Genomic DNA, 20996 nt, shown 5'->3' on the forward strand with positions numbered 1-20996 from the left:
GTGCTGGCGCAGCAGTTGGACTCTCCTTCTTGTCTCATCTCCCAGAACAACAACCTGGTATGTTTGCACTCCCAATGATCTCCTATGCATGCCCACTGTTGCCACCAATGTATATAGTCTGTACAGAGCACTAGTTTGTCAACCAGGCACCTGACTATGGCCCTTATTCTGATCTGTGCGGCCGGATCAGATTATGCGGCCAGGACCGTGCGTGCGCGCCTTCCATACGGATCGCCAACTCCGTCCGTATGCGGTAATAAGCTGGCCGAACGGGCCGCACGTGTATTTTTCACGGAATACGCCTCCTCCATCTCAGGGAACCTCCCCCATCATTCCCCGCATCGTCACGGCCGCATTACCATACGTACGCCCAGCGTTTGCATGGGAACGCCCATGAAACGCGGGGCGTATGCATATGGTAATGAGCCCAAATAGCCCTTCACGCCCCTCTCCACCCCCTGTTCGGAGTGTTCACATTTCATGCGGGATTTGTCCGTACGGCCCGCTCATGCGCAGAGACAAAACATCGGCGGCACGAATGCACGCGGATATTACCGCACCGACCAGAATAAGGGCCCATGTCACTGTTTGCTCGGGTGGGCCATGTGTGTGTGTGTGTGATATATATATATATATATATATAGAACAGACAGCGGCACTCGTAGGTTTTTTCAAAAATATATTCAAAATGTGACCATAAACCAACGTTTCGGGGACTAGCCCCTTTGTCAAGGTGTAGGTAGCACGTTCTACCTACACCTTGACAAAGGGGCTAGTCCCCGAAACGTTGGTTTATGGTCACATTTTGAATATATTTTTGAAAAAACCTACGAGTGCCGCTGTCTGTTCTTTACTTCCTATCACTACTATCACCATATGAACTAGGTAAATTGATAACTATAACTATAAAAATGTAAATATGAAACAAAACATGGCTATGAATATAATAACGAATGGTTTTATCTTTTTACAGTCCCAATGTCTAACGCGAAAGAACAGGAATTTTTGGAAGGTTTCATAGAGAAGTGTCGTTCCCATGAATGCCTGTGGCGAACCAAGTCCAAGGAGTATTCAAATAAAATGAAAAGAAATCAAGCCTTGGAGGACTTTTCTCGCTACAGTCTCCCATTTCACCCAGAGGCCAACGTAGAATGGGTGCGGAAACGCATCCAGAATCTCCGGACTGTTTTCTTGAAAGAACACAAGAAGGTGGAGGCTGCAAAGAAGTCTGGTGCTGGAGTCGACGAGATGTATCAAACATCGCTCTGGTACTACGACAGGTTGACGTTCACCCTCAGCAAGGTGTCGATGAGGACAGGAGTAGTCCTGATGGTCGAACATAATAACCAAGAAGTCACGGCGCATGAGGAGGATAATTCGCAGTCTGTATTGGTGAGTCTAGTTTGTTGGCTATCTAATTGATTCCTCCTGCCAATCCACAGCCCCCTCTCCATTAAAGTAGGCCATGTACTCTTCCCTCACCTGTTTGGCTCGTGCACTCCCTGTGAAGTGTTGTGTTGGGGTTTGCAAGGAGGATATCTGCACTACCTCCTCTGGCAGATCTTGGTCTTCTTGGAGTGCTGTGCCTGTAGCCCTTTGCTGTGTGGCTTTTCTGCGTAGTAAATTATGCAAGACACAGGACGCAGTGACAACCCATTCAATTTTGTCCACCCTCAGGTTAATGGCAGTGTGGAAAATGCGAAACCGGCTAGCCAGGATTCCAAAAGCATTTTCCACAACACGCCGTGCCCTGGATAGCCTGTAGTTGAAGATCCTTTTGTCATGGTTCAGGCCCCTCTGCGCATATGGCTTCATGACGTGCTCGTGCAGGCCAAAAGCCTTGTCCGCCACAAATACAAAGTTAAGCCCCTGTTTAGTTTCCTGGACAGACGGCAAGTGAAGAGTGTTAGCTGTGAGCCTTTCGTAGAACTTTTTGTCCTTGAAAGTGCCACCATCCGATGCACGGCCATTCCTTCCCACATCCAGGAAGATAAACTCATAGTTCGCATTAACCACAGCCATTAGTACAATGCTAAAATAGCCCTTGTAATTAAAGTAGTAGGAACCACTATTGATAGGCTGGGCTATGCGGACATGTTTCCCATCAATGGCTCCACCGCAATTTGGGAAATTCCATCACTGTTCAAACTCCTCTGCGATGACTTTCTATTCATTCACGCTGGTAGGGAACTGAAATTAGAAGTAAATAGAATTGATTAGTAAACGTGTTGTTCAATTTTTTTACAGCTTGCTGACGACCCACCTCCAACCCCGGACCTGTCTGCGCTATCAGATAATGCATGTACATTAAACGAAGGTCCTACTCCGGCACCCACCCTGGAACCCACTCCACCACTCCCCCGTGCAAAAAAAATGCGTGGCAAAGGAAAAAAAGGAGAAGCAGCAGCAGATGAAGAATTTATGATGTCCTGCAAAGAAACCCGGACAAACATGACAACTACTTATGTGGCAGAGTGTGTTCGCAACATGGCTCCGGACCAGCAACTGACTTTTGAAAAGTTATGCATGGAGTTGGTGTATAATGACAGTTTAGGGTATCTCAGCAGTGGCACTAAAATAGTTGGCATGGGTAGTGCACCAGAAACACCACTGTCATTAGAATCACCAGTGGCTACTCTGCCTGCCACCGTACCAGGCCAGTCGAGCACACTTTCAACACACACCCAGTCGACACCCACACAGCCTTCTCAACCCACCAAGTACCGTCAATTCTACAGTTCTTTACTGATAGAAGATCCGGAGTCTCCTGTTTTTAAGGGTCTGTCTTAAAATATAGGCTATTTTGTCATTTGCCATCGACATGGTCTCAGCTGCAGATATGTGAAGGCCACTGCTCACATGGCGTATGGCGCACATCAATGGGGCCAGGACCATTGCATCTGCGCCATGCGGGCCGCAGCCTTTACATATCTGCGGCAGACCTCCTCTGCCACACAGTACCTTATCCCTACTGTTGTAAGGGCCTGTTTCATAAGTTACCAGAGTGTCTTTTTTTTCTTGGTTTTCTACGTATATGCTGCTACCTGTACCTGCATTACCAAAGGGAGAACAGGATTCTCCTCAATCTGGAGAGCAAACTCAAATTATTGCCCTTTTTTCTTTGCCAATAGTATGGGGTACTGTGCGACAGACATGGTCTCAGCTGCAGATATGTGAAGGCCACTGCTCACATGGCGTATGACGCACATCAATGGGGACGGGACCATTGCATCTGCGCCATGCGCCATGTGTGCCGCAGCCTTTACATATCTGCGGCAGACATCCTCTGCCACACAGTAGCCCGTACTTATTGGGAAAGTTTAAACTGGGTCATACTTAAATGTTTATATATAGTAGTGTGTTTTTTTGTAAAATATATTTTATATGGTATTATAATATATTTGTGTTGACACAATAAATCTATATTTGTATATATATTTACACGTTTTACATATGAAAGGCCTAAAAAACCTGTTTCTGTCCTAGGCCTAAATTATAAATAAAACAATTTTGTTTGCACAATAAAGTGTACAGTGTATTTTTCATCCTTACCTTGCAATACTGGTACTGCAGCACCTTCACAATGGCTTTGCAGGTCTCCGGGATGATGAGGCCCAAAGCTTGTGGGGAGATGAGGGATCCAAACTTCAGGTCAGCAAGAGACCGTACTGTCGCCAGAAACCTCAGGGTCACCACCAGCCGTTCCTCAGCAGGGATAGCCATGCGATACTTGGTATCCTGCTTCTCAATGTGGGGAGTCACCAGAAGCAGCAATTCCTGGAAGGTGGCATCATCCATCCGCAAAAAGTTCCGGTAGTCGTCTAGGTTATTTTCCCTGATGTCCCTGAGCAGTGGCATGTGCGAACGAGTATGACGCTGCAGTAGCCACTGCTTTGTCCAGCATGATCTTGCTCTCCTGCGCTGGGCCCTCTGACGCCTGAGCTTCAGCACAGCATAATAGAGCAGGTAATCTTGCTGGTGACGACCCATCACTGCATTCTCCATAGTGCAGGGTTAAAAGACACTTTGTAATGGCAGGCAAAACAAAGTAATGTGTAAAATAGCTATGTCCAGCAGGTATAAACCAAGCCTCACTAGTAACAAAGCAGAAATACACTGGTTTAAAAATGGCTGCTGCTATTCCTATCCCCTCAGCTAGTCCAGCCCCTTCATTTAAATTTCAAAGGCCAATCTGACGACGGTCGCATGTGTTTCTTGCAAAAAAACAAAAACCAGCGATCCGACCGTCTTAACGACCATCACAGGCGCATCGGGATCGGATCTAGATCGTTCCGCAAAAAAACTAAATTTTTGCTAATTGTTTCCTGGGGACTGCCCGGGAGCTCCCGGGAAGTCCAAGGGAAATCGTCCCATGGTCGTCTATCAGTCGTGGACGATGGTGGTCGTCCTGGTGTGTACCCTACATTAGTGTCCAAACCCTATAAACAACTCAGATGTTCCATTACTTTGTAATCCCACATCACCCACATAAAACACTGCTATGTATTCCACTACATACTTAGAAAACTTCACCGTTGTGGCATTCCGAGGAACAAATCCTGTGTGAAACTGAATCTGGAACATCTTCATTGAAGTCATCTAAAAACATAAATAATTCACATAAAAAATTTTTAGAATATGAAGAGAAAAACCGCTAATGTACTATAAAAGCAATTACTTGGTCATTTTCAGTAGTGTTGGAGTTACCACAAAGGACCCACAGAAATATCCCAAAATGCAAGGAAGAGAACAAGCTCAATACATTACAATTATCAAAGTTACTTCTATTTAGAATAATGCACAATTTCTATCATATCAATATTTGCTTGCAATTCCCGATATTGCATATTCCCATTATTTAGAGCAGCAGTTCTCAAACTGTGGGTCCTGATCCCAAAGTGGGTCCCGAACACCTCAGAATGGGGTCACGACTCCATGTTGCTAACCATCAGATTAAGGTGTCTGTGGAAGGGGGAACAGGGGATAACTCATTAAGTAAACACCCACTGCTTCCCCCTTCCATCCCCCTTTCCCATCCCCTCATTACCCACTGCCTCCCTGTCACAATAGCGGGTACTTCAATTCACTGACCGCACATGTGGCGGCCAGTCTGAGGTAACTTGCTGGGGTCCTGTAATCATTTTTATTGTCTGATGGGGTCCCAGAGCAAAAAACTTTGAGAATCCCTGATTTAGAGTATTATCTCTGAGGATCTCTAAGAGGGTATGGGCCATATGGTCGACAGTCAATAGGCCGACACATGAAAAATGTCCTCATGGTCAAAAGCTCATCACAAGCAATAGGTCAACACATGAAAAAGGTTGACATGAGTTTTTAATGTTTTTTTGGATGTCTATGTAGACATAAGTCGATATGGACACGTATAAGTGTAATGCTTCACTCACCATGCTTGGGGCACAGTGTCTCACTACACTCTGCACACTAATATAATCTCACTCTATGCCCAGGAAAAACAAAAAAACAACAACATGGCAACCTTTTCCATGGCGACATATTGGTTGTGTCGACCCTTTAACATGTTGAGCTAATGCATGTTGACCATTTTGACTGTCCACCAATAGTGGTCGACCGCATCCCCTTTGAGATCACTCATTTCTACAATTCTATAGAAATATAATAAGTACCTTAGCTTGCAGCCTGCCACCCAGTGTAGACCTTGCATGATAAATGACAATTAAGACATCGCCCTGTACTGTAACATCTAAAGGAATTTCAGCTCTCGCTTCTTCAACTCTGAAGTCCCTAAAAAATAAAAATAAAGAAAAGGAGTGTCTTCATTCAATCAGCTTTACAATGTTCAATACAAGGGAAACCTCATGCACTCACTGGATGAAAAGGTGATTAAATTATGCAACATACTGTAATCAGGCCAGAAAATTTGCTATAGAGCAGGAGCAGCCAACTCCAGTCCTCGATAGCTACCAACAGTTCACGTTTTCCTGACCACCTAGCTGCTGCACAGCTGCACTCATTACTCACTGACACATTTGAAAAGATCCACAGGTGGAGCTATTACGTTACTTGTGATTCTGTGATGAGGCCTGGAAACTGTGGCTCTTGAGGATTGGAGTTGGCCACCCTGCTCTAGAGCATGTGGATGATTTTGTAGTCTTTACCTACGAATGAATTATACTGGGGATTTTGCCGTGTGCCAGCAAATGTTGGCTGGTTATTTGAATCTCCTAATTGCCCGGAGTGCAGCCCAAAAGACCATAACACAAGTATATATACAACCGGGAATGCCTATTTTTGCTCTCTTCATGGAAAAATATTTTGGTACTTCTTTACTTTCATGGCGCCACTAGATAGGACAGATAGGATATCGCGGTCATTGAATGCACTAAAAAATCGGGTGCGACGCGACCGACGCGATGCCCGCGATTTCCCATAGGGACCAATGTTAAATTTCTCAATTGACCCGATTTCTCTGTTCAATGCCTCAATTGACACGATTTTTCCATAGGAATCAATGTTAAATGGCCCACAGAGGCCAAATAGCCACCCTGAAGTGTGAAATGGCCCCCACAATTGTTAACGCCACCCCACGATCAACGTGAACCCGAAGCGTGGCGAGCGCAGCGAGCCCGCGAGGGGCGGCGGTATGCGTCCTACGACCTTTTCATACCCCCACTATCCACGTCGGTGTGGAGTTGAGAATAGAATAGTGTGGCAAGCGCAGCGAGCCACCGAGCCCGAAGCGTGGCGAGCGGACGAGGATACCTGTGAAGCCCGCGAAGGGACGCGTTTACCTGTGAAGGTATCCGCAACCCCTTGTGGGGCTCGCTGCGCTCGCCACGCTTCGGGCTCGGAGGCTCGCTGCGCTCGCCACACTATTCTATTCTCAACTCCACGCCGACGTGGATAGTGGGGGTATGAAAAGGTCGTAGGACGCGTACCGCCGCCGCTCGCCACGCTTCGGGTTCACGTTGATCGTGGGGTGGCGTTAACAATTGTGGGGGCCATTTCACACTTGAGGGTGCCTATTTGGCCTCTGTGGGCCATTTAACATTGTTTCCTATGGAAAAATCGTGTCAATTGAGGCATTGAACAGTAAAATCGGGTCAATTGAGAAATTTAACATTGTTCCCTATGGGAAATCGCGGGCATCGCGTCGGTCGCGTCGCACCCGATTTTTAGTGCATTCAATGGCCGCGATGCCCGCGATTTCTAGTGGCACCGTGAAAGTAAAGAAGTACCAATATTTTTTTTCTTGTTTAGGATGGATTAGCTGGAGGCTTCTTTGGCCAAAGAATCTAGGGACACTACATTTCTTAACATTTGGGAAAGTTACACAGCTTTTCTCCCATTGCAGACACAACTATATTTACAATGCTTTTAGGGCCTGATTCTGATTCACTAGCAAAATCAAATTCTCTCTCTGATGGACAGATGCGCACTGCAGGGGGGGGGGGGGGATGTAACATGGGCAGAGAGCAGGGCCGGACTGGGAACAAAAATCGTCCCTGGCATTTTGAGCACACAGGCCCACCTACAGTAGGTGGGACCCTTGCGTGGCGAAGCCGTGCAGCAAAAAGGGGGCATCACACATTATGGAACACACCGTTATGCCCATTACACATTGCTGCACACTGTATTGCCCATTACATATTATCACACACACCGTAATGCTCCTTACACAGTATGGCACACACCGTGATGCAATACATTATGCCCATTACACATTATGACACACACACACACTGTAACCCCCATTACAGAATATGACACAATCCTTATGCCCATTACACATAATTATGGGCCATAGTAGAGGGATCAGAGTCAGCGCTACTGCAGAAAGTTCTAAGAAATTCTAAGTTCTAAGAACTTTCTGCACAAAATCGTCCCTTCTGGCATTTGCCAGAAGTGCCAGATGGCCAGTCCGGTCCTGGCAGAGAGAGTAAGATTTGGTGGAGTTATTTTGTTTCTGTGCAGGGTAAATACTGGCTGCTTTATTTTTGCACTGCAATATAGATATCAGTTTGAAGCAAAACCCCACCCAAATCTTACTCTCATTGCACATGTTACATTGGCCCCCCCTGCAGTGCATACGGTTTTGTCCATTAGAGAGAATTCGCTTTTGCGAGTGAACCAGAATCAGGCCCTTAGTCCACTTTGTGGTACAGGTTGAGTATCCCGTATCCAAAATGCTCTGGACCAGGAGAATTTTGGATAACGGATTATTCCGTATTTCGGAATATTTTAATATTTCAATTATTGTATTTTGAAGTATCTTGCATGTATGCTGTATAAACACATAAAATACACACAAATATATTTTATTTGTTCAAAAAACAAGGTTTCAAAACATGAAACAAAATTTGTGTACTATCTCAGATATTGAATTTGAATGCCAAGCAATCATTTTCTTGCACATATATAGTGCCAGTTACATATCATGTCACCAGTAGTGCTGTTACAAATGTCCCCAGTGAGTTTTTAGCAAAAAAAAAATTTTTTTTTTCACTTTCTGGAATGTATGGTTTTCGGAATAATTCGGATAACGGATACTCGGATACGGGATACTCATAGAAACATAGAATTTGACGGCAGATAAGAACCATTTGGCCCATCTAGTCTGCCCCTTTTTTTACCCTTCAGGTAAACTCAACCCTTTTTAATCCTTATTTCTTTGTAAGGATATTCATATGCCTATCCCAAGCATGTTTAAATTGTTCTACTGTCTTAGCCTCTACCACCTCTGATGGGAGGCTATTCCACTTATCCACTACCCTTTCTGTGAAGTAATTCTTTCTAACATTTCCCCTGAACCTACCTACCTCCCTCCAGTTTCAGTGCATGTCCTCGTGTTTTATTACTTGTTTTCCTTTGAAGAAAATTTCCCACCTGTACTATGTTAAAACCCTTGATATATTTGAAGATTTCTATCATGTCCCCCCTTTCCCTTCTCTGCTCCAAACTATACAGGTTAAGATCTTTTAGTCTATCCAGGTAAGTTTTGTGATGTAGGCCACGAACCATTTTAGTTGCCCTTCTTTGTACACTCTCCAATGTATTTATATCCTTCTGAAGATATGGTCTCCAGAACTGGACACAGTATTCCAGATGAGGTCGTACCAATGACTTATAAAGTGGCATTATTACATCTTTTTTTCTGCTACTGTTTCCTCTCCCTATGCAACCAAGCATCTGACTAGCCTTCCTCATTGCTTTGTTACATTGCCTCCCTGCCTTTAAGTCACTTGAAATAATGACTCCTAGATCTCTTTCCTCCTCAGTAGTTTCCATTATAGTACCCTTGATACTATATTGAGCCTTTGGGTTTTTGAGTCCCAAGTGCATAATTTTGCAATTTTTAGCATTAAACTGTAGTTGCCATTCTCTTGACCAATTCTGAAGTTTACTTAGATCATCAGTCATTTGATTTACCCCTCCTGGTGTGTCTACTCTGTTGCATATCTTTGTATCATCTGCAAAAAGGCATACTTTCCCTTTAATACCACTTGCAATGTCACTAACAAAGATATTAAAGAGCACTGGTCCAATTACAGATCCCTGGGGTACTCCACTGGTAACATGTCCCTCCATAGAATGCACTCTATTTACTACAACTTTCTGTTTCCTATCCTGCAACCAGGTTCTTATCCATTTAATTGTTTTATAATCCAATCCCACACTTTCAAGTTTATTTAGCAGCCTGCGATGTGGGACAGTGTCAAATGCCTTACTAAAGTCTAGATATGCCACATCTACAGCCACCCCCCTTCATCTAGTATTTTGGTCACGGAGTCAAAAAAGTCAATGAGACTTGTTTGGCATGATCTCCCTGCAGTAAAACCATGCTGTTTTGGATCCTGTAAGTTGTTTAATTTAAGATATTCCACTATTCTTTATTTTAATAGTGTTTCCATTATTTCCCTACTACTGATGTAAGGCTCACTGGTCTGTAGTTACTTAACCTGTATTTAATGTGATTGGTTGTTAATGACCTTCCTATGACTCGTCTAACTGGGAACGCCAGGTTCACACAGCATTGGTATTTTTCTCCAGTGGCGTAACTATAGAGGGTGCAGGGGATGCAACTGCTATGGGGCCCGGCCGCTTGGGGGGCCCGAGGACCCAACAGGCAATCCCCTGCATTCTCTATAGTTATGGCCCTGCCTGCAGTCTTTCGAATATTTAGCCTTTTTTTTTTTTTTGTAATTAGGCAGTGTGGTGCTGCGCTATGCACCTGGCAAATAGTTCTGCCTTGTATTGTAGTGGAGGACTCGGAGCTGGGAGGGTCAGCTGTGTGGTGCTAGGGGGCGCTGCAGCTGTCCTCTCTGACAGTGCCGGGCACTCGCTGATACAGCATTACAAGCAGGCACCCTGCGGCTCCTTTTTAAGAGGATAACATGCTGCGCCAGGACGTCAGACAGAGAGCGGCACAGAGCTCCTCCCAAGTACCCACCCAGCGCAGCAGACATTCGGATAATGATGGCCCTCTGGCAGTCACCGGTGAATGGATCCGGGCCACTGCAGAGCGCACAGGATGGCACAAACTCAGGTAACTGGGTAGGGTGTAGATGCGGGCGACCCGGCACCTAGTGGTACTGCTACCTACAGTATTTCTTCAGTAGTGGGGCTGCTACCTACAGTATTTCTTCAGTAGTAGTGCTGCTACCTACAGTAGTTCTTCTCTCCCTCTGTTTTCTATCCCCAACACCCTCTTTGTATCTCACTATCTGGTCCCCTAATTGTAGTGACAACGGCATGGGGGGGCCCTAATCAAGAGTTTGCTATGGGGCCCACATAGCTGTAGTTACGCCTCTGTTTTTCTCAATTTATGTTTTTGAATTGTCTTTTGTGACCTTTATTTCGGCATGGCCTCAGTGGTACACAGATTTTGGTCATAATTCACAGAGTGAAAACCCGCCCTGTGCAAATGAATTGTGAGAATTTTGCAATTAGACATTTTCGCAATTTCCGTCGCTATTTTGGTTGGCACATGCAGGCTACTATTTGTAAACATGCCCAGCCGTTTGATAATTAATGGGTTTGTGAATTTGCACAATAGTGATCAGGTCTGAACAGCCCCTTTAGGGTTTGTTTCTGCGTGTACTATCTGTTTCATACCTCTTCAGGAAACCTACGTGTCATTTAGGTATCGTATAGTTTTGACATTGCACACTATTCAATTCTTTGTTCATACTGCTTCAGAATCAATAAAAATAAATAAATAATGCAACATGTTGTATAGGGATAGGCTTTTAGATGCAGTATTAATAAAAAGTACCACAGTGTACATTAGTCACAGCAACAAAATGAAGCAGCACCTGCCCTGCTTTCTAAGCAAGCCTCATGTGATCTGTGTAGCAGTCAGTAAATTCACTACAATTAATTAAGATTTATGAAACGTGTCAATACAGATTCTCTCAGGTGCTGTGATAACATCAAAGACATTCTCGTGGGGTTTCTGGCAGTTTACTGGCGGATTAAGAGGTGTGGTGCCCTGTGGCAACTAATTTGTATAGGCTTCTACCAATAAAATATCAGTTATAATCTGGAGATGTAATTAGAAAATATAATGTGAAAATACCCCAAGCAACACAAATGGTTTGAACACACTGTAGTACCCCCAGAGCACAGTATTCCAAACAAAACCCACAGTTCATATTAAGCCACAGTGCCCTCCACGTGGGACACCCAAGCCACTAGTTTGTTAATGTGGTACTACTAGGACAGCTGATGATTTACTGAAGCCCAAATTGCTACAAATTCAGCTCAGTGACTTTTGAAACTGCTGGAAAAATGTAGATGGAAATTGGGGACAAAGTGTGGGGTCCATACCTGATTTTTCACTAGCCAGCACTAGGCTTGACCAGTCTGGGCAAGTGGAAAGACCCTGTGAGGGTGTCCTCACAATGATCTCCACCAGCCCTTTCAGAACCCAACACTGCCTGTCCCTGGTCTCATGGGGAAGGGGTGTGTCCACAAATACTACCTCCACTTCACAGTTGTCCCCTTACTCATATCCACACTGTGTTTCAAGCCTCAGTCCCAGACTCACTGCATCTGTTGTCCCTGCCCCAACATGTTTCATCATATGTGACTTCGTCAGTGGGTGTGCTTACTGCAGACACAATAGCACTTATAGCATGTCTAATGGAACATTTTCAGCCGATAGCCAATCGCTATAGAATAACATTACCATATCACACACTTCGATAGACACCACCTTCAGCATTTCCTTCTATCACCTGTACATAGACATGGTCTCAATGAGATTTGTGATAGTGTTTTTGTGAGATATGAAAAAAGGTTTGCTTTTTATTGCCCAGAGGTCCGGTTAGTCCAATTCCTGGGAACATGCAGTTGTTGGACGGAAACATCCCTGCTTGTTCCCGTTCAAGGAGTCTGCCAAAAACTGTCAAATAGTTGCATTATCTTATTGTATTTGTTTAAATTTTCAATAAATAATTAAAAACACCTATAGAGTGACATTTGCTACTGGTTATATAATAGGATAAACAGATCCATGTAATTATGGTACAAAGACACAGGGAAGGTTGCTGCTCCCTTAGGAGTCAAAATCCACAACCTATAGCTGGTATCAACCAGCAGCAGATTACAAGAGTCATTATATAGGTATTGGCCTAACTGGATAATCAGAAGTCAACTATAGTGAAAGTCAGAGGAAACAAATCTCGAATGCGGTACTGCTGTTGTACGTATGAGACTGTGAGGGGTATTCAATGCCCCTGATGGGAAGCTATGACGGCGAGTAGTGCCGATAGCTTGCCGTCAAGTATTCAACTCCTTCCAATTTATTCGCCGTTTCCACCATGCTCATTCCCTGAGGTGAGGTGCAAACGGCGAGTGTGGCCATTAAAACGGACTCGCTGCATTTGCGGACGAACGTTGCTGTTCAAGGCGAGGGGGTTTGATGGCAAGGATGGCTTGTTTTCAGCGAGGAAAAGCCATCCTCGCTGTACATAACACCTCGCCAGCAACATTGAATACCACCCTATGTGGTGTCCTACACACAGGATAGACAAAAATGAAGAAAACCCCTCCTAATCTCACACGCAGCGCTACCTGGATATGACATATTTGCACCTTCTCAACTGTCTTTCTGAATAATCACATTACAAATTGCAAATAACACTTGTACTGCTGTACCAGATAACTGTAGGCTTACCTCATTTTGTCATATTCTTGTGATGTAGTTGCCACTCTCTCATCCCCGACATACACTTCACAGAAAGGTCGGCAGCCACTGCGCAGCTTGCTGAAGAGAGGCACCGGAGTCATATTTATTGCCTTGATGAGAATCGGCTTACTGTGAGGAATGATTGGCTCCTCTGCCATCATGTCACACATGTATTCTATGTACCTGCAATGACAGATGCTTAGCAATCATTTTAAATATAGTCTACATTAGTATATTTTTATGTTTTTCTCGAATGGCTGAGTGTTCTAGTTCAGCATAATGATATGTACAGACAAGAGACCTATTATCCAGAAACTAACACAGAGGAAAAAATATACTAAATGAGGAAAAATGACTACCAATCATAAAATGTGTACAAACAGAACCCTTTACCGTATAACTGAACTAAAGGATCACATATAAACACAATTCATTTAAAATTTGTTTAATTTTATATTTTTTTTCTACATTTTTTTTGGCCTTGGGGTGCCATGAAAAAAAGTTCTTGTATTCTAGTGTGCCGTGATTAAAAAAAGATTGGGAACCCCTACCTTAGGAGGTCAAGGTCAGTGGTTGTATTGGCAAGTAAAGGGGTCATTTTAAACTTAACTTACAAGTCCCAGAATTTCAGATAACAGATTTCAAACTTGTTCACATACACTACTTATATTGGGTAGGAGTCATGTCGACCACAGGAAGGTCGACATGCGTTGGGTCAACCACTGAAGGTCGACATGAGCTTAGGTCAACTGGGTCATTAAGTCGACACAATAATTATGTCGACATAGGGAATGTCCACAGTCAATAGGTCGACATAGGCATTCCATGGTTTTTTTCATCCCTGATGTGGACACAGTTGACATGGAAACTGTGTCGGTGCACCGCTTCCCCTCACAAGGCTCGCTGTGCTCACTATTCTATTCTCCCTCCACGCCCCAGTGGATGGTACTACATAAAATATCGCCTGTCATCACGTCAGCTCAAAAAAACCCAATGTAAAACCCCATGACAACCTTTTGCCTGTTGACCTTCCCCATGTCGACCCAATGCTTGTATCAACCTAATGACCCTGTCGACCTAAGCCCATGTCAACCTTTTCAGGTGTCAACCTTTAGAGGCCGACCCAATACATGTTAACCTTATACTTGTATATTATATGCAAACAAGGTGTAGGTGTATATATTATTACATATTCAATTATAAAAAGGTGCCAATAGTGGTTTGCAGCGCCGTACGAAGAGCATACAATAGAACAGTACAGAGAGACAGAACTTAACATAAAAGTACATCAATAACAAAGTCGAGTACAGGCAACAAAGAGCACCACAATACAATACAGCTTATATGTAATCAGCAGGAGAGAGCTGTAAGTGAAATGTAAGAAGGCTTTTACAACAAGAGAGAAGAGGGTCCTGCTCCGAGGAGGTAACAATCTAGTGGACATATATGTAACATTTATACATGGTATGTGTGTATAATATACAAAAATTATACATTTTCCAATAGCCAAAGAAGCCCATTCACTAAAATAAAAGGTATGTGGTTAGCAGATGAATAATGACAATGTACTGTATTCTCTATAGATTACCTGGGAGGTGGTACACTTTTTCTGTACAACAAAAACCTATTTTCTGTTGTGCACTTTGGGGCTGATACAAAGATGGTTGCATAAATGCAGCAAATTTGCTTTGTTTTACATGTGTAAAAGGTATTCACTACTAGACATCAGTAATGCTTAAAGAGGCTCCATAAACAGTTCATGTTGTGAATGGAAAAATGCTAAAACATGCACACAAGCATATGTCCAAGCAATGAAGAATATGATTATTAGTGTCAGCAGTGCATTCACAAATCGGCCAATTACAAGTGGATTCATTTGTTCTGGAAAGGTCATCATCATCAATGCATTTTCACCTGCTCCTAACCAACCAAAAATATACCGCTTTTGTAGGTGTAGGTGTCTTTTAATAGTCTGCAAATGCTTACATATGTGCAAACATTCTATTAGCAGTATGGACGGCGCATTACTGCCTCACAGTACTGAGGTCATGGGTTCAATTCCTACCATGGCCCTAACCTTGCGAAGTTTGTATATACACCCTGTGCTGGCGTGGGTTTCCTCCGTGTACTCCGGTTTCCTCCCACATTCCAAATATATACTGGTAGGTTCATTGGCTCCTAACAAAATTAACCCTGGAATTAATGTGTGTGTGTGCGATGACTTGTGGCAGGGAATATAGATTGTAAACTCATCTGGGGCAGGGACTGATAATAATGTTTGAATATTGTCTGTAAAATAATAATTATTACTGTTCAAGCCTACATTAGAGCACCCCTGGCCTGCATATCCAATCACAAGTAGGCACACGTTGGGGAACCTCGAAAACCTGCAGGGGCACAAATACATGCTCAGAATGAAATCATGTAATCTACGGCATAGTTAAAGATACTGCTCACTCGTAATGAAAAAATTGCATTATGCTTCTATATAAGATTAAAGTAGTTTAGAACCTAAAACATACCTTTTATGAGAAGGCCAGATGCCAGGGGGACATCTCTTCATGCTAAACATATACACGGCAGCTTCAGCAGTGGTAAAGAGCCGGCAGAAGCAAAGGAAGGAACACACCACAACGGCTGAAGCAGCTCTACCATCCTTTAATACAATATATAATTAATGTTATAGGGCAAGAAATAGGTACTGTATTAACATTCTGTCATGTTGAGAAATGGAAGAGCTGCATAGTTATGAGGAGTGATTATGCCTTTGTACATAATACAATATAAACATTTAAATGTAATTTACTAATATTGTAAAAATCCAGCATTCTTTTATATTGCCATTCATGAATTACACTTAATAAAAGCAATATTCCACCATGTGCCACTGGTTATTTTACACTAGTCTTGCTATATTAGCAGTTCAGTTAATATACAGTTCACTTCTAACGCCAGCTGTGATAGGTAGAAACCATTTCTTTGAGAAGTGGCTCTTCATTACATCAAGTACTGCTACACGGTACAACCAGTGTGCAAGGAGATGGGGAGGAGCACTGTCACTATCTTGGAAAATGATTGACTCCATGTTAGGGAGCCTGTGGCTCCAAGATATGATAAGGAAAAAGATTTACTTACTAGACAGTGGACAATACATATATTTTTCTGATCTTGTTTCAGCCACAAATGCATATTTTTACAGATGCTATAGAGGTTCATGAGATTTGGGGCACGTCTTCCAGTCCACCCGCATTCAGATACCTGCGCAAAGAAAAGAAGACATGTAATATTTGTTTTATAAGCATATACTGTACCACAAATCTTCTGTGCTCAAGTTCCATTTTATTAAATAGATCCTTATAAAGCTGCCTGTACTTTGCATGCAAATTTTTTGTATAAATCTAATGATGTGGCCAGTTGGACAAGCTGCGTTACCCAAAACACTGTTACCATGTACTGTAAATTCAAACTCTGGACCAGTGAGGCTCTTCCAGGGCTGCCTCAGATTCTTGGTCCAGGACCAAACCAAATTATTTATGGTCAAAGGCAAAGCCAGTGCAGCTGGCTGCCAACCATTAGACATGTGGGCAATTATAAAAACAACTATGTCTACTACCACATAACTGGACTGAAGGATGACAGGTAGGTACAGTTTACTTAATTAAATATTTTCTTCCAAATCTATTGGAAACAAAACGCTAATACTAGTGGTGCCATGAACAAAATGTTGTGACTCTAGGCTGCCGTGATTCAAGAACATTTGGGAACCACTGCCCTAGACTGAAGGCTCTGAAATTTCAGATATCTGTGGCTAATTTAAATTATCTGGCTTTTGGACCACACAGTGTCACAATCTCTTTCCCAAATTATTATTTTATATTTGTATTAAGGTTATAATGGCACTTTCATATATGAACTTGGAGAGGTTTTCAAAATGGACATATATGGGTGGTTTCGGATAGATCTAGGGCAGAGGCCAATGTGAGCGTTCCTATGTGTGTGTGACTGTTGGGAGGCATGCTACTGATGAGCATTGCAGGTTTTAATAAGTACAGTAAGCAATTACTCCGAAAATCAACTTCTACTTCTGGAGAGAATAAGTCACATCTAATAAGCCAACAAATGTTTTTCTTTTCACATATGATTAACCCTGTTCTTGCTCTACAGAACCAGTCCACCAATCTGCTTGTGACTCCATTTGATGGGCCTGCCTCAGCCATGGCACACCACAAGCCACCCATTCCCTGATTTCTTCCTTTCCCAATACTTCATTTATAATGGTATCAGTGCAATGTTCTCAGTATCACATTTTATGTTCAGTTTATGAAATGCATTTGTAATAATGCTTGGTTTATTTTGTGACCGATGTCTCACACTGTACATTTTAGAAAAGATTTTTATAACTTAGCAATTAAAGTTGAATATTACATGTTCTCACCCTGTTATGGAACCTGGAAGGTCTGTATTTCCTCAAACATAAGTTATAAACGGCATAACTCCCAGGATGCTTTGAGTCCAAATACAAACGTACATCTTCTATGTTATTTTTTATGGCAGATTCCACACCCTCTGCAGGAAAGGACATCACTAGGATATAAATAATAAGAGAAGAATATTAATTATAATACATTGAAAACAATAATATCTAAATATGGTACTTCTGAACATCCTGTAAGTTTTATCTATCCTAAAAAAGTAAGAATCTGTTAAATATTTGCTAGCGTGTAAGGTTCTTATTTAACTAAATAACTGTAAATCCACTAAGTGAAAAAATGCTATGAACCTAATGCTGACTGATATATTGCCCATTCAATTGAACGGCCAAAATTGTGGGTGCATAGACAGGTGCGTACCAGCGATATTTCTGTAAATGGATGTGGTTCACAGACATATTCCATCAGTCCTGCAGCACAGTCGATGCCCGATATTTTGGCCCGTCGTGCTGTGTTTACAGGCAGTCATACACTGGCTATGGGGGCCAACGTCACAGCTGAGTTGGCATATTCAAATGCCTGCCCAGCTGCAAGACAGAGACCGGCCTGATTGGTAAGTGTGTACACTTCACTTGATTGTCTGCTTGTCGGTGCGACGGCATGTCCACCAACATATCTGTCAGGTGTGTACCCAGCCTAAGAGTGTATTAACACAGTGTGAACCACAATCTAAATATCATTGACCTCGGTGGTAAACAAGACCACTGTATTCACTAAGAGCTAGATGCATTTGGAGGCTTGTGCTGTAATGTATTTGATGCAACCTATGGAGATCATTAACTATAGACACCACTGCTCTCTGTGGTGATGGCCATTCTGCACCTGGGCTAAAATGATCTGGTTTTAAAAAAGCTTTGAAAAAAGCATGTACACAGCTCATTTCTTTTAGTTTTATATCAAAACCTTTGTGTTTAGAAAGAAGTAAAAAATATTTGTATATTTAACATACCAGCAATTCTTGAGGTTATATAAGATAAATCCAAATCCCCTTTTGCATAACTGAAAATAAAATGATAAAAAAAAGCTGTAATGTTTAGAACTTGTAGACACATTATAGGAGGAAGAAAACTAAGAACTATACATTTTCTCTCAATACAAAGGGGGGTATTCAATCACCGGCAACCATCTCCTGAGGGGGAGATGGCCGCCGGGCCCAATTCAATGCTGTCTTCCCCAACAGCATTGAACAGGGGAGCTTGGCAGAACGAGTCCGACTTCACAAGCAGTTGGGCTCGTTCTGCCGAGAACGGCCGGGAAGTGACGAACTGCCGGCTGCAGCTCGCGGCCACGCACCCTTCTCGTCCCACTGCAGACGGGACATTGAATCCTGCCTGCGTGTTCTCAGTCGAGCAGTCCGAGAATGGGACAGTCACGGCTGTCGAGCAAGCTCGACAGCCGTGACCCCTAGATTGAAAACCCCCCAAAGACTAGGACATTATATGACCATGCGAAATGGGGATCAAGCCGAATGGTGATATTTATGGCAGACGTAATTTTAACATGAAGCCACTGTTTAGGTTACAACTTGCTTAACAGCAGTAATATAAAAATATCTTCATAAAAGAAGAGTAGTGGTATGCAGATTTAATGATTCAAAAAAAGGTAAAGCTTTTACAAAATTATTATGTATTTTACAAAAAATGATGTATTAAGAAGGTGAAAAGAATAAAAACCCTTAATATGTGATGTCAACATTTCCTGACTCGGCTGTATTTTGATTTGCTTAACCCTTTGAGTGCCAAACATGGTTATTCATTACAATAAGCTGTAATTTTTACCTTCTATAGGAAAATATAATCTATTTTAACACAACATTTGGTACTTATGTAATATCTGGGCTCCCGTTTTTCTTATGAGACTGCGTCCCCTCGCGGGGCTTGCTGCGCTCGCCACGCTTCGGGCACGGTGGCTCGCTGCGCTCGCCACACTATATAAAATCAACTCCATGCGTAGTTGGATAGTAGGGGTATGAAAAAATGGGGTACATTTAACATGGGAGCCCAGATAATACATAAGTACCCAACATTTTTTATTTGAACTTATATAACAAATGTGAGTGACATTGGCATTTTTAGTGGATATTTTGCACATAACTCACAGAGATGGCACTCAAAGTGGGGTATTCAATCCTGGGTCACGACTGTTGGTATGTCCCGACAGCCGTGACCCTGACCCGTTTTTGGTTTGCTCAACCGCAAATCGCCAGGCAGGATTCAATGTCCGCCTGCCGATCTGCGAAAAGGAGGTGTCGAGATTGGTCTGTGATCGCGACAATTCAACTTTGGTGTCCGCGAATTGCGGAGGGGGGGTCGCTGGGGGTGCCGCAAATTGCGGGAGGGGGCGACGCGGGGGGTGCCGCAAATTGCGGGAGGGGGCGACGTGGGGGGTGCCGCGAATTGTGGGAGGGGAGGGGTTGCAGAGAATCTCTGGAGGGGGAGTGGCGGGTTGCTGCAAATCGCGGGAGGGGGGGTTCGCGGGGGGTGTGCCGCGAATCGCGGGAGTAAGGGTCGGAGGGGGATGTGTGCCGTGAATCGCGGGAGTGGGGGTTGTGGGGGGGGGTGTGATGCGAATCGCCACAAGAAAAAATCAACACAGAAAGGTCAACACATGTAAATGTTGACATAAGTGTGGCACTTCATTGGTATCCATGTCGACACATGAGAATGAATATGAAACATTAAAAAAGTGAAAAATAAATCTTCAAAAACTCATGTCAACCTTTTTCATTGTCGACCATAGCCATGTCAGTGTTTTGCATGTGCCATTTAATCCTGGGGCTGCCGTAAATCGCGGGGGGGGGGGTTGCCGAAAATTGCGGGAGGGGGGGTCGTGGGGGGTGGGTGCAGCCAATCGCGGGAGGGCGGGGTTCACGGGGGTTCCCGCGAATTGTGGGAGGGGGGGTCGCGGGGGGGTGCTGTGAAACGTGGGAGGGGGGGTTGCGGGGGGGGAATGTGACGCGAATCGCCACATGAAAAAATCGACACAGAAAGGTCAACACATGTAAATGTTGACATAAGTGTGGCACTTCATTGGTGTCCATGTCAACACATGACAATAAATATGAAAACATTAAAAAAATGAAAAATAAATCTTCAAAAACTCATGTCAACCTTTTTCATTGTCGACCATAGCCATGTCAGTGTTTTGCATGTGCCATTTAATCCTGGGGCTGCTGCGAATTGCGGGAGGGGGGGGTCGCGTGGGGGGGGGGTGCCGCGAATCGTGCAAGGGGGGGGGGGTGTGTGTTTTTGCCGCGAATCGCGGGGGAGGGGATGTTTTTGCCGCGAATCGCGGGACGGGGGTCATGGGGGGGGGTGTTTTGCCGCGATTCGCGG

General features: G+C 43.6%; 1 protein-coding gene across 2 annotated transcripts in view; it reads right to left on the minus strand.

Annotated features, from left to right (window-relative positions):
• The window catches only part of GAK (cyclin G associated kinase), a 104583-nt gene that overhangs the window by 35395 nt on the left and 48192 nt on the right, over window positions 1-20996 (minus strand). For both annotated transcript variants that reach the window (XM_083183291.1, XM_083183300.1), the window contains exons 12-18: window positions 18611-18660; window positions 17607-17755; window positions 16307-16429; window positions 15694-15827; window positions 13160-13354; window positions 5646-5763; window positions 4520-4599 (exon numbers count right to left, since the gene is read on the minus strand). In XM_083183291.1, the coding sequence (XP_083039417.1) occupies window positions 4520-4599; window positions 5646-5763; window positions 13160-13354; window positions 15694-15827; window positions 16307-16429; window positions 17607-17755; window positions 18611-18660 (849 nt within the window). The remainder of the gene's footprint in view (window positions 1-4519; window positions 4600-5645; window positions 5764-13159; window positions 13355-15693; window positions 15828-16306; window positions 16430-17606; window positions 17756-18610; window positions 18661-20996) is intronic.

The sequence above is a fragment of the Crinia signifera genome, chromosome 1, assembly GCF_055691185.1.
Source record: "Crinia signifera chromosome 1, ASM5569118v1, whole genome shotgun sequence".
Classification (NCBI taxonomy): domain Eukaryota; kingdom Metazoa; phylum Chordata; class Amphibia; order Anura; family Myobatrachidae; genus Crinia; species Crinia signifera.